The sequence below is a fragment of the Prorops nasuta genome, unplaced genomic scaffold, assembly GCF_024137725.1.
Source record: "Prorops nasuta isolate Cenicafe-Biocafe unplaced genomic scaffold, Cenicafe_Pnas_1.2 PNAS00006, whole genome shotgun sequence".
Classification (NCBI taxonomy): Eukaryota; Metazoa; Arthropoda; class Insecta; order Hymenoptera; family Bethylidae; genus Prorops; species Prorops nasuta.
In genome coordinates, this window is record NW_027116803.1 from 4,646,540 (window position 1) to 4,661,303 (window position 14,764).

The following is a 14,764-nucleotide window of genomic DNA, read 5'->3' on the forward strand; positions in this document are numbered from 1 at the left end:
TTGGGAAAGTTCGTTTAATTGTAATTATAAGAGTAATGGTAGTAATTAAATTATACTAATTGCAAGTGGCGCGCGCAGTTCGTTAGAGAGACGAATGAAGAAATCTGATTTTCCGGTTCGCTTCGTGTCAGAACAGGATGCCAAAGACGAACGAAATAGCTTCTTATCGTAGACTTATGTGATTGGCACTTTACGGTCATTAACGATGGTGGGCAACGTCAAGTAAATCGGTTCTCGTGCCGGCGTTGCATCAACCGACGATTTACGACCAAACTTGCTTTCCCACAATCTCAGAATGAACGGGGCGCCCCAGCGTAGAAGGGAAATAAAAAATTGCGATAACAAGCAGCAGCAATTGCTTGGAAACTTTTCGTAAGAATCCCAGTTGTGATTATACTTATTTGGACATTTATGAGCCCTCATTAATATTATAAACTCGTGATAATATTAAATAGTAAACAAATTATTTGTATCGATATATGTATTTATGTATTTTCCGATTATTGTTATAATATAACAGTGCATCAACCCTATCTATATATAATACAGCCTCATTATCTTATTGTTGAACTAATGCTAGAGTTTCAATGAGTTTTCGATTACGATAGTATCGATCTTCCATAAGCTTGCTTCCTGATCGCTTCATCCAATATTAATATATTTTAACGTCCTCCCGCACAGTCTACATGTTTAGATAGCGAGAGTTCAAAGCCCCAATGCAAATTTTCTCAGCAGATCAGCCAAGCGTTAATAATTATTTTTGCTAAAAAGTTTTGGAAAAACTGTTATTGCCCCATTCGTTCAATAATTAAAGTAGAGTAAACATTTTCATTGATACGAAAGTTTGTTCGAGCATTGCATCTATTTTTGTACGGAATTTCAATCATTACTGATCGACAGTGTTCAGTAATTTTAAGAAGTGAAGTTTGAAATTGGGTTATAAGTATACCATTTTTCAAGAAGATAACAAAGTAGCTGTCAGAAAAATTTGTGGAAACGGCATTCGTCATTTATTTTTAGAAATAAAGAAAAGTAAAGAAAAGTAAAGAAAAGAAAAATGCACTCTTGGAACAATAAGAAACAGTTCTGCAAATGGAAGAGTCGTTGCATGATCGACAGGAATAAATAATGGGTATTGAAATATTATAATCCAATGTGTATTCTGCCTGCCCATCGCTGCTGCATCATAATAAAAGAATATCAAAAGTGAAATGAATCGGTGTCGCAAAACGAGAAATAAGACTGCGAGCGCGATGCTGAAGATATAAATTGGACAAACTTTTAATGCGCCTCAGCTATTCATCTCAGGATGCATTATTCAATTTTCTCTCTACCATAAAAGAGATATCTACTCACGAGTATGAAAAAAGTAACAAGTAGGTAAATATGAAGCAGGAACAAAGCAAGAATCTCATGTATACATAGTTTTGATCAAAAATAGGATGCTGCGTACGTAAAACCAACAGTAATGAAACGTAAAAATACTCTCTTAAAAAATACATAGTTTTCTCTCTCTCTCTCTCTCTCTCTCTCTCTCTCTTCCTGCGTAAATAAGCACCAGAAGAATTTGTGTTTCCAAAGACTGTTGAGTAAAAAAGAAGAAATTAATTTTTAGAGCAGGTTCTTGCAAGTTTTTCTTAGCCTTGGGAGAGTTAAAAGGGAGGTGGTTTGTGGATGGGATGTAATGGGAGTTGGGTGTAAATCCCGAAGGGGAGAGGTTACAGGCTGTGCAACGGCGTAGGACGCGTCCAGACGGGGCGATTAATCCTCCGAGTTTTCGGGACTCGATCTGCATGGAACCACGCTTGCCGCCGAGGGCTTTAAATAATATTACGGGGTCGTCTATGTGTGCGCATGTGTATAAGCGCATCCACGAAAACTTAGGGAATAGTGAGTCGCGCGCTGGGTCAGGGTACTCCATCATGAATTTGTATGAAGCTTTAGAGGGGCTCGGATGCCCCGAAGCGCAGCTTTGCAGATGTTTGAACAGAAATTCCGGCCTTTTACGATCCTGTGGCTCGGCTCGACTAGGCTCGCCCGAGAAAGAGAGAAGGAGCGAGTGGACTGACGAAAAAGAAGGACGACTGTCGAACCGAATCCTTGCATACATATACTGGAGAGAACCTGGACCCATCTCAAGACCAATATGAAAGGATTCAAACTTTGCCTCTGCAAAAAGCTACCGTGAATTCCAATGATGAAGCTCCTCAAGATCTTCAGGAATATTCTTCAAAAAATACACTACAATATCCTTCTTCTCATTTTTCTCATTCTTCCTCTTCCCATTTCTTTTATTTCGTTTTTTCTTTTCGAATTGGCCGCCACAGATGTTGCTGCTATACAGATTCTTCTTGCGGATGCCGAAAGAATTATTGAAATATTTGTCGCTCTTAATGAATATTCATCAAGAGACCTACCATATACTATCAGTCGTAGCAGTTGGAGGATCAAATTTGTGCTTCGTAAATCCGGATATTTGCATAATTAACCCATGGTTCAGTGATTTCAATTATGTCTTTAAAAGATTTAATGGTTGTAAAGTTTAATATTAAAATTGACCATTTAAAAATTATTTTAAATAGCTTTAGATATTTATCAAAGCTAACGACTGTCTGTCCACATTTGCGCTCTCAAAGTTGGCACACTTAGCATTAAATAATTCATGAATGGCTGATGAAGTAATTAAATGATCGCTGCAAATAATTTTTACCGCTACATTCTACATGTAGCATATCCAGAAAAAATTTGGAGCATTTTCACGAATCATTTTTTGCTTACAATAAAACAGTAATTTATATGAATTATTATATTCTATTCTGCAATACAGTTTTAGAATGATATAATAATCTAATCATTCCCTTATCAATTTTCCATGCAGTGTAATTTAACGATATATGGATGAAATTGGTTAAGCCGTCGATGATAATTTACTGGAGGCACTAATTTGTTCCAAGTCGACGAGTATGGAGTAACGTAGTACCTATGGCAATTTGGCGTGTATCGAAGGATAGCAGAGATCGTGGACGAATCAGCGTCGTGAGTTGTAGACTATTCCAAGTGGCTCATGCTGAATCGATCGATCAATTTTCCAGCCAACTGCTGATTGATTTATACGTAACAGGACTAATATCGATGCCATCTTTATATAGCGAGCAGAAATTAATCCTAAGAGATAGTTACCTTCCTCTGATGGTTGTTTAATAATATCGATCGATCGGTAACTTACGTGCCAAATGAAAGATATTCAAGTTGATATCTAAAGCGATGGTATGTATAAAACTCGGAGCTTTCGTGTTATATTTAGATATATATCTTTTGATAAAAAATGGAGAAAAAAGGCAGAGAGTAATGAACGTGTGGATGAGCGATCAACGCGAAGCAGCTGGCAGTCACGAGGCGTGTGCTGCCGGTTTTAGATCGAATTATCAGACTTAGTATCCGTTTTCGAAGGTGCAACGGTAACTTTTAACGAGGAACAAGTTCGCCAGGACGATGGTGTTGGTATTGGTGTTGGTAGCAGCGGTGATGGTGGTGGTGGTGGCAATGCCGATAACGGTCCAAAGGGTCAGTCTCTGCACATGCATCGGCACGCCGAGTGGCGGCTCCTACCGACACGTACACACCAACCGACGCTCGTTAGGTATCCTCAAGGTTTCCACATCGCCGGATCAGCCGGGAAAGTGCCATGACCTAACAGACACGCTATACCGCCACTTTGTCCAGAAGCCTGCTACTGCAAAACTTTCGCTGACAGAATCCTCCACTAATGGCCTCCTTCTTAACAAGTTCAATTCCATTCAAGACTTTACTTTATTTCTCTTTTCAATTCCTCCTGTATCCTTTCCTCTCTTCGTCAAATATGGTACATTGCTTGTTTTTTTCTTTCACTTGAGATTATATTTAAAAAAATATACCTATAATTACACTTATGCAAAGTACACAGACATATGAGGTATTTGAGAAATAAGTGAAAGAATGGAAAATCTTGTGTAATATCTGGGGCCCAGCTGTACCATCGTAACGGAAATGAATTTATATACGAGAAGAAAATTAAAGTTCAACTTTAGCGTTATTTAGTGCAGCTACTAATTCCTGTAGATTTTTTTCCGTTTGGCCAAACTCTCCCTTTTGAAATTAGTCAAAATTAGCCTGGCGTGGAAGAGGCCTCAAACCGAGAACGAGCTGGTGGAAAACCAAAGTGGTTTTTGCAACGCATGAGGCCTTTTCAAGCGGTTTCGCTCTGCTAGCAAAGTTAAAATTATTATTCGCCTCTTTTCCGACGGTTACCCTATCCTCGTGACCATCCGACCATCCTCGACGACTTTAACTTGGATCTTATGAAAGCCACTTAGTTTCTCATCTTTATCCTCGCTGAAGATTTTCGACGTTGCTAAATTATATTCCTTTTTACCTCGCTCCAGTACTCTTACTGGCAAATGTCTAAATTTGGTCATTAAGTTATATTTGTATGCAAGATGTAAGCAAGCAGCAAATATAAATTAGCATGGTAAAATTATATTCTCTTACGACTAATAGTTGTAGAAATGTTCATTTTATACGAAAATCTATATAATCGAAGCTTTTTTTCTCCAATTACTGTATGCTTCATGCATGAGATTATAAAGTGAATAATTTGAATAATAGAAAATCTTCGCTGCTTAATATTTCAAAGCTTTTAATTGTAAATTGCTTGCACAGTGGAGAAGGTTAATGAAGAGGACATGTGTCGTATAGTTATAAATAACGTATAGAGAGACGGGGGAGAGGATATAGCCCGTGCAATAGTCAAATGTCATTTGATGCCGCGGCTGCTTCCGGGATTGTGTGCAGCGAGGAACCGCAAAGCTTAGCGACCCTAACACGATTTCGAGGAGTGGCGCACGTCTAGTTGGCTAATGTCAGTAACATCTGTATGAGATGCTCGGACATATCGGCACGATATGCCGCCTCGTGTCGGACAAACAAGCTATATCTAGCTACGTGAAACGCTTTTAATCGGTTGGAATTGCGGAAGCCCCGCGAAAAAGCGTATATTCCACCTCAAACTAACCGGTGTGTGTTTCACTCGCAAGATGAAAGAAAGAACGAGAGAGAAGGAGGGAGAGGAAGCCGTGCGCCCGCATAATTTCCAGATTCAGCTGCCAGCCACTCAAGCTTTCCTTTTCTATTTCCTTCTCTCTTTAACGTTTTCTACTTTACCTCTATCCCTTACCCCACTACCCTCTTCCCTCCCCCCCCCCCCTCCTTCAACCTTTCCCATTATGCATCCTTTCACCTTTATCTTATACATTTACCCCCATGCCATTGCTGGACTTTCTCTCCTGTAAACACTTACCCACAATCTACCCTTCTCACTCTCTCATTCGCAATGCTCGCTGATATGCATAATTTTCATAACACGAATTCAAACAGATCATACTAATGCTATGCAAACCCCATTTGGAGAATACTTCAACTGACATGATCAGTAATTAGACATCTAATTTTCATTCGAGAATTTAATGGACACGACACGAACGTTTACTCTTTCTATCAATGTTTGTCAGTCGCGTGTCTCGAAAGTTATTAAAATGTACGTTTTACAGGGGTATAAAATTGACGGTGAAAGTAATAATTTAATAATTGAGATTGAGAGAGGGAGATAGAGAAAAAGTGGTAGAGTAGTTTTTTGCCGGCTAAATGATTCGAAGGAGAATTTAATTGGACGGTAAGAAATTTAGTGGTTTGTTAATGCTTTGAATTGGATAGTTTCTTGGGCTTTGGTAGCTATAGGAACCGTTTGTCCGAGAAATGAGGTAACGCGAAGGCGTGTTACACTTTGTGGCATGCCCAGAGATGGATCGGAGGCGGCACGTTGGTTGCTCAGGGTCTGGAGCTTGATTAATCTCTACAATATTTAAGAAGCGCCGAGATCGTGCAAAAAGCTTTCTAGCTGGCTTTACGGGAATAGCTTTCTACGTATAAATCCCTCGGCATTTAATCCCCTGTTTGCATCAGGGTTTGCCTTTCTCTCGCAGTTCTCGCCTTCGCGCATGCGTATCCCACTATCCTGTGCGCTCGCTATGTCTCATCTCACCCCTTTTCCTCAACCCTCACCACTACAAACTCCAACATGCTCCTCTTCTTTTCTTTCTTCTCTCATCCACCCTCAAACACGCGTCACATCGTTTGCAGCACCTTGGGAGAGCGCTTAATTGCATTACTAATAACACACCCAGGGGAGAAATTTTTGTATACTTTGTCGGACTTCATTTTATTACTTTAAGCGACATCCAAATGAAACTAAAACTACTTCCAGCGATTAAACTTTCACTGTTTAACTTGAAAGCTAATTTTAATCCATTTTGTTTAGTTTATGCAGTCTAACAAATTCTATTCAAATTACACGTTTTCAATTATTTATGGCTAACATCTACTGCCTTTTATCGTAATATGTCTTTTTCATTCAGCTTTGTCGGTATTTGTATATTTTTTAGGGAAAAATTCTCGATTGAGGGATTTATGTAGCTTATTATACGCGTTACGGTATTCGGAAGCTTTCATGGCAGAAAGGAATGATTTTTTGGTTGAGTAAATACCGATGTGCAAGAATGTCGGCCATATTTTACAAATTATAGATTTTCCGCAGTTTGGACAATTTTTGCTCTTAGCAAGAGTACGTTGACCGTAGCTCAAAACTAATTAAATCAAAAGTCAATGAATAAGATAACTTACAGTTTCGGAAAATTGAGTTAAACTCCAGTGATTTATCGTCATGCGTTTAATTTTAGTTTGAAAAGTAATAACGAATATGTGAACTCTATATTTTACTATAATGCCAATTCTAAATGGTTATTATTAATAGCAATGTTCTTGAAATACATATCGCAGGCTATCGATATATGGTAAAAAATGAGATATAGATTGAAGTAGGTTGGTCTCAGCCAGAATTAGTCAGATTTGTGATATACTTAGGCAGAATATTGTGTGTAAAAGACGAAAATTACGTTGAATTTTCTGAATACGGTGAACGTTCAACGATCCATTACTTGAAGGAGACGTCGATGCAGGGCTCGTGGGAGTTCCTGCAGGACTGTGAAGCGAGACGTACGAATAAGTCCAGCCCCAAACCCTGAAAATTACTTTCGACGCTGCGCTTCGACTGCATTACAAATACGGTCGTTTCCCTCTCCGAAAGTGGTTTAAAGTTTCGGCTCACGAAGATAAGAGGTCGTAAGAGGAAACTCAGAGGATCATGTTCTGTGGATCCCATCCGTGCGCTCTGTATATACGTCACTACCACGTACACACATGCACGCGTAATAGATAAAACTTTGTTAAAGTCGTCGCAAGATTTTCTGAATGTTGCTCTTTGGTCATATTTTCAAACTCATCGGTATCTTAGTTGGGGTATTTCAAGTTTGGTTTAAACAACGAAATTCCAATCATGGAGAATTGTATGGAATAATTGTAGGATTTTAATAAAAAATAATATATTACATATCGATTAACTTTGCCAAGCTTCAAACTCACCCTTCGTGTGTTTGCTAATTTGAATTCCTTGACCATCCTCCCGTTTCCATGACAGTGTTGGTGTGGGATAGCCATCTGCTTTGCAGACGAGAGTAACATTCTGATCTTCCCTAACTGCCACCGTACTCTCCGTGGATAATGCGTCCAATATATTTGGTGGAACTGTGCAGAACCGACGGGGGACAATAATGTATTTTTTATACTTTTTCTTTTACAGAGAAAAAAATGGTTCAAGTTTTACCTATGACCTGAAGATAACCCACTTGGCTGATCATAGGAACTGTATTCACTTGGCACATGTAGTATCCTCGGTCGTCTTGCTGCACGCTGCTAATGTGGAGTAGCCACGTTTTCTGATTGTCGTAAGACACAGAAAACCTGGGTATCTTGACAACTATATGCTTGTGAACGGTGAGCACCATTGAACGTCCCACATGCATCCATGCCACCTATAACAAATATCAGTTTTGAATATTATTTTGATGCTTCCAATTTATTTTGTCATTTTTTATGTATATAGATATATGTAAAAGCTAACACACATTAATTTATTTTTCTGTAAACTAAATTAACGTTAGACTGTTTTTTCCCCAGATTCGTTATAATTTACGTTGAAGGTATGTTTCGAAATTGGAAAACGAAACAAATTTAATTGGCACCGGCCTCGTATAAAATTCAGAGGGCAAATAATATTAAGTATTGCAAGTATACGCTCATTCAACATATGGAAGGTTCGTTAAAAAATTAATTATGATCGGAATGGGCCTGTCGTTCTATTTTTAATTTTCAAAGCAGGGATACGAGGCGGGGTTTGGAAAGGGAGAAAAATTGAAGTTTAATGCTTTAAAGGAAGACTTCATTAGGGGAAAGCTGGAATAGGCGGAGAGTTCTTCGGCAAGAAGATCTAACAATGAATCATTCGATCTCTCAGCATGTTCGAGAATTGTGCGGGCGGAGACCGATTAAACCTCCTTCCATCAGTGAAGCGAGAGTCATTGGACGCTCCACAAGTGGTCGAATAATAGCGTGTTGAAAGGGAAAGAGAAATTGATACTAAGGACAAGCATTATTAAGCAGAATTTTATGCTGCTGGAAAATATCGATTTCGCCTCCACTAGTAATTTCACGATAAACGTCGTTTCTACGATATAACTACATTCACTCTCAAGAAATTCTTCGTTAACAAAATTCTTATCGTCTTTGTAGCTGGAACCTTTTCGCCGCAAGCCTCAACTATCCGCAATGCTATACGAATATCTCTTCCGCTTCTCCACCGTCCCACAGGGATACACAAACTCGTTTCTACAATTTCAGCTTTCCTTTGTCGCCTAGCACGGTAACTGCATACAATGCAGACGCGTTTACAAATAACATATTTTTTGCAGTCCCTATATAAATCATGATAGTAATACACAAAAAGAAAAAGACAATTCTGGAGGATCTTAAAGAGGGTGTTTGATCAGTTTTAAAAGTGTATTCCTAATAAGACTTTATGAAAATTATTGGTGTGCTATGAGAGAGAGAGAGAGAGAGAGAGAGAGAGAATAAGTTGAGATTTCGTTATATGGGTGGAAGAATTATTAATAAAAATGATGCAGATGTTTGCATTGATTAAAGTTAGCGCTTGAAAGGCGTGTTGCTGTGGAATGCGAAGAAACGGAGAGCAAAAATAAAGGGTTGAAGCACGTACTTCGTGGATGGCCAATTGTGTTTGATGGAGGCCGGAATGTGCTTCGAAAAAGAAACGCTTCTAGTCGGTAGCTAGGTAGGTAGGTAGGTAGGTAGCGCGCAGTATTATTGGTCTTAAACGTTCTCGAGGAAAAGCTCCTGCCCGGTTGGGAGCTCGATTGAAAACCTTGGCACCGGTTCAAAAGCAGCCTTAACTGGTACCGCGCTGCTGGAAACCATCCTTAAATTAGGCAGGAACTAATATCGCTGCTGAATGCAGCTTTAATTGAAAAATGGAACGTGCATTCTTCTTGATTTTTCTTCATAGCTTCCGGTGTAAACTTCGTTTGTTCTTTTTCCAACACTACATAGCCGTTATTTACGATCAATATCTGACAACAATATTAGAATTGTAATAATATAAAAATTAACGACGCAATATAATATTATGAAAATTAATAATTGTCAATAATTGTATAGTTTTAAAGGTGAAATAAAAGGTTTCTATATAGTTGTTTAAATCGTGATAAAAGTTGTGTTTTCAGTTACCACTGTTTACAAACGTATTGTGACAAAAATAATTATGATTATTTGGTCAGGTATTACACATTTTGCTCCCTTAGCTTTTACTCTCTTTTTTTTTTAATTACACAAGCGTAAACAGTATAGAGAGGATAGACTTGTCGCCCTGTGAAAGTATTCTGTTTGCAAAAGCCACTATCTATTGGCAGTCCGGCGGATGATTCAATGCAATCTAGATTCGTGCGTTCATCTCTCGGTTCAATCACTTTTGTATTTAACTTCCCCGTCGAGGGACTGATTTAAATCATTTAAATTGGGATTTTTCGAGTAACCTGTATGAATAGAGCTGATAAGAGGTTACGTGGTAATGTTGATCTGAACATTAAAGAAAACACGTTTCAATGATCAATTGTGTGCTGTGAACCAAACGTTTTATTATGGAAGACTGATGCGCGACAGCCGATTTTAATTGATTTTTCTAAACCAACAATTATTTTATGCGGTTATCAATGAAATGCTGAGTTTATATATCTAAGAGGTTTAGTTCATACAATCAGCTTTGTTAAACTTCAATCCATATCTCCTGTACAAACAGAATCTATTTAGATAACCTTGTTACAAGTTACTCTGGATGCCATTACAGCAAGATCTCAAAGTTTTGCGAAGGTCCGTAAATGGAAACGATTTGCTTCTTCGTTACATTAATGGTTCATTTCAATATTGATCAATTAGAATAGTAATTTGTTACCATAAAAATTATAGTCCAAATAGCCAAATGAGCATTTTAAATTATCACTGAGGAAGATAGTTCAGTATTAAAAAAAGAGTATACTTTGAAATGCGTAAAAGGTGAGAAGCGAAATAGTCAAACAAAAGTAAAAAGTTAAATTAAATTAGGAATATAAGTCTCGTAAAAAACGAAGCTTTGTGGCGTGCGCAAGTTTCGTGCAACTCTGATGAGAGCATGTCATTTAAACTAAAGTAGGTACTAATGTTATCCGTTAATAAACTTTACAAAAATACTCTAACGACTACCATAGTGGCTGTTCAGCTGAGTTTGATTTCCCTTAAGATCTGTATTATACATGAGTAGGTTAAATTTTTGCTTTTAAGCTACACAGGATTAGTTACAGTTAAAACTTTCGAACAAGATAAACCTGTTTGATAACAGAAGGAGATAGTATGTATAAACTACCGCAATTATATTTACATTGTTAAGCTAAAGTTTGAAATGAAGCTTGGCATATGAAAATTGTTGTATGCTAAAAGTAGCAATTACGAAAATAATAAAAAGTTTTTTCTAAAGTAATAATAAAAGAATTAGAAATTACATATCACAGTCAAGGCATTAGTTTCTGGTTAGTTAGATAATAAATAATTTTTTTATCTACCGTGAAAAAAATTAATTAAGAAAAATGATGTATTAAAATTTGAAATTAAAGAAATATAAAAATATAATTTGCAATTTCCAATTCAGCGGACTGTCTGTTTTACTGAATTCTTAAATTATAGGACATTGAATATTTTAATAGTACATCTATATTATTCCAACACGTCATTATTTTTTCAGTAGTTCAACATTTTGTAGAATTTTGTTACTAGCTCGCGCGTAATCGCTGATTGTACTGAGTGAAAATTCTAGCATTTTTCAGACGGTGATCAAAGGGTCAAAGGGTAAACGTCACACATTTGCTCTGACGTAACGACGGGCAACTCGACGAATCTACTAATGTATAATATGAATACATATAATATAAATGTCAAAGGCTGTCTTTGTCAATTCGTGCTATTTACCTATATTACAATTGTATTTTCAAACGAACTATGCAATATTTATATGTACAATTAAAAATCAATAGCAATATATGCAATAGTGCAAGCTCATTTTTTTAATAACGATTATCATATGAAACATTTACTATGTATAGTATGGCTCGAAAAGGAAGAATTATTACATTTGGCAGAAGTTTAACATACATTTTACTACCATAGCTTATCGAAGTGATTAAAATATAAAAGAATTACGAACTTTTTAGGTTTCGAAGTCCTAATGAATCCATTGAATCTTTTTATTACTTTGAATAGCTTTAATTTAAGGTTCAATTCTCTTCCACATAGTAATTGGTTATACATATGCGGATATAATGATGAATATTTACCATATTAAACAGTTTGCATATAAAAGATTCTATCACCAATTTAATCTTGTCAAGATAATGTTTATCACTTACCATATATTACAACATTAAATTATTCGATTAGCACAACACGAAGAGAAATTTGAAAAATGATTGTGCAGTAACATTGTGTGGCATAGTCATCGACAAACATGTAAAATTATTGTCACATTCGAACGAGACTTTTTATAAAATTTTAATTAAACTTCATTATTTTCAATGACTATTAGAGGATACAAATAACGTAAGAAAACACATAAGTATGTGATAAGTCGTAAATTAAAGCGTAGGATAAAATGAGAGAAAGAAAAGCAGTTTATTACTACAAAGCAAATAAAGTTTTCACTAGTTAATTCTTATAAAAAGACTTTATAATAATACGATATGACAAAATATACGTATAATTTACACGTGCTGTTTTTTATCTGTCTTATCCTATTTTTATCGGTTCTTTATGCCATTTCTCCTCTCCATCTCTACCCTCTTTTTCTCCGTTTTGAAACTTGAAAACTTTTCGATTGTTAAAAGTCGTAAAGATATAACACACGGTCAACGTGAGATCTGCCAAGATCTTTCCTCGAATGTAGAAAAATGCTTTTACTCTTTTGGCACAAAACTTTTCCGAAGACGATGATCGCAGGTCGAATATAAAATACGGCTCCGACATGAGTTATTTGAACGCGAAGTTAAAAATCAATAAGCATTTGCTATGATAAAAATGAGCGTTTAAATTTTCAGTTATGACGTATATAATTACAGTTTCTTATTAATATTAATATTCTTATTAAGAGAATTTTTTAAAATGGTTTTGAATATCTATAATATACGAATAAATATTGACAAATCGGACCAAGGTTATATAGTACAGATAGCAATGATGAGATAGTCAAGGTATCGAGTTTCAATTAGATGGCACATCGAAGCAGAGTTGTGTCGTGTCGCACGCTGGTTATCGCAGGATGGGAAAAGGGCAACGGCACTTCATGACTGACGAACAGGTTTCGTTCTTCACGAATAACCTCTCTTACCGGAGAATCGTTATGGTGCAAGTTCTTTTTGCCATCGCCTATGCTCGTTTCACTGGGAAAACTGCAATGCTCGTTACGGCACCTGATGCGTTTATTCGTGTGTAATGCTGATCGCCTCCAGCGCCCCAATCCAGACCTAACACCCCTCCCTCCCTCCCCTTCCCCTCGGCAGTCATACTTCCTCGAACCGTCTCTTCTTCAACGTGAAATAATCGATGCGTTTTTAATATTCTATGTACCGACACATAAAAAGACTTTTCAATTCGTTCTTGTTTCTATTGGCTCTAGTTTATAATATCGTTCCGATTTAATCGATTCTCTTAAATAAAAGACGATTTATTAAAAAAGAATTCTAATACATTTTTTATGATATGAAACGATTTATAAAAATTAATCCACTGGAAAATAATGTGTCCATGCTCTAGAATTTTTCTAATACCATAATCTGTATACGGGCTTTTAAATATTATTTAAAGGTTAAATTGATATACTTAAAAAGTTGATTGCTTAAATCACCACACTGTGTTCAATTAATCGATATTTAATCTCCGGTTTGTTAAATCGATGAAGACAATGTTTTATTTGATAATATTAGTATGAACAGAGAACAGAGAACACACAAAAGTGTACAGATTTAACTCCAATCTTAAATTTTCTTGAAGAAAATCGTTATCAACTCTGTGACTAAGACTTTATATATTTGTCTTAATTTAACTAATTATTTTAATTAAATAATATTGTTTGCAGTAATCAGAAATCTCCTAATCTTATCGATAAAAATAATTTGCTAAAACATTCTCAGTGCTCTCGTATTTGGAGTTGAAATACACGTGCGGGTGCATCAGCAGGATTGAACGTTTTAAATAGGGTGAAGCTAAGATATAGAGCCGTTAAAAAATATCAAAGATTGAGGATATTAGGGCAAGAAAATGTAAGGAATAATTTTTAGTGCAATTATAAATCTATCCAATAATATCTTCGGTTTAACTTTATATTCAATAGTAAAGTTCATGTGAAAGTGTCATCTTTAGTTTTTAAAATAGAATCTCCTATACTTTTAATACATAGTATTGAAGCTTATCTCATGAGCTTTTTAAAACACTTGAATTTATCATTTAATCTATTCGCTGATTGGATTCTTCAATTTCGGATATTTTTAAATGATACTAAAAGCTATTTCTGAGAAATCCTTTTTCTGCAACACTTAGATTTTAATATTTCATCAGACTAAGTTCATACTGTTATATCTCACCTTGTGAAAATTGACAATAATGGTATAAATGTAAATTAATCCGAATGTATATCTTATTTTGGTAATCGATTTGCATATTTACGTAAATTTTACAATAATAGTGGTGCACATGTGAATGTGTGCTGATTAAAAGAATAATTTTTATTTATCATCCTTTCTGGGAATTATTATTTACAATATTAGCTATGTATATTTCTTGTTTTACTAACTTACCTTATACTCTCCGAGGTTTTCAACGACACAAGGCAAACTAACATCCCTGCCTAGGGCTACCGTTACATTAGGAATAGGTTCAGCGAACCTCGGCGGCTCGGAAAGTGCTGTAATCAGAAATATAGAAAAATCATGTTATTAAAGGACCTAGGTTTTGAAAAAATGAAAAATAAATTAGTAAATTTCCGCGGAACTTTTTATTACTACTTCATTTATAGGATATAGGAAAACTTAAATGACTCTTGTAAGAGATTATTAGTGCTACATGATAAACGAGAGTAAATTAGACAGATGCCTTTCGGAAATATTGGTATATTATACCTATAGTCGTTGGAAGGATGTATAACGAAAAGAGCTTAATAAAATGAGTGATGAGAATCATCTTGTCTTTC

At 36.1% G+C, this 14,764-nt stretch overlaps 1 protein-coding gene across 3 annotated transcripts in view; it reads right to left on the minus strand.

Annotated features, from left to right (window-relative positions):
* LOC136774351 (lachesin-like) overlaps positions 1 to 14,764 on the minus strand; it is a 159,039-nt gene that overhangs the window by 36,967 nt on the left and 107,308 nt on the right. For all 3 annotated transcript variants that reach the window (XM_066728586.1, XM_066728587.1, XM_066728585.1), the window contains exons 4-6: positions 14,373 to 14,479; positions 7,754 to 7,961; positions 7,513 to 7,674 (exon numbers count right to left, since the gene is read on the minus strand). In XM_066728586.1, the coding sequence (XP_066584683.1) occupies positions 7,513 to 7,674; positions 7,754 to 7,961; positions 14,373 to 14,479 (477 nt within the window). The remainder of the gene's footprint in view (positions 1 to 7,512; positions 7,675 to 7,753; positions 7,962 to 14,372; positions 14,480 to 14,764) is intronic.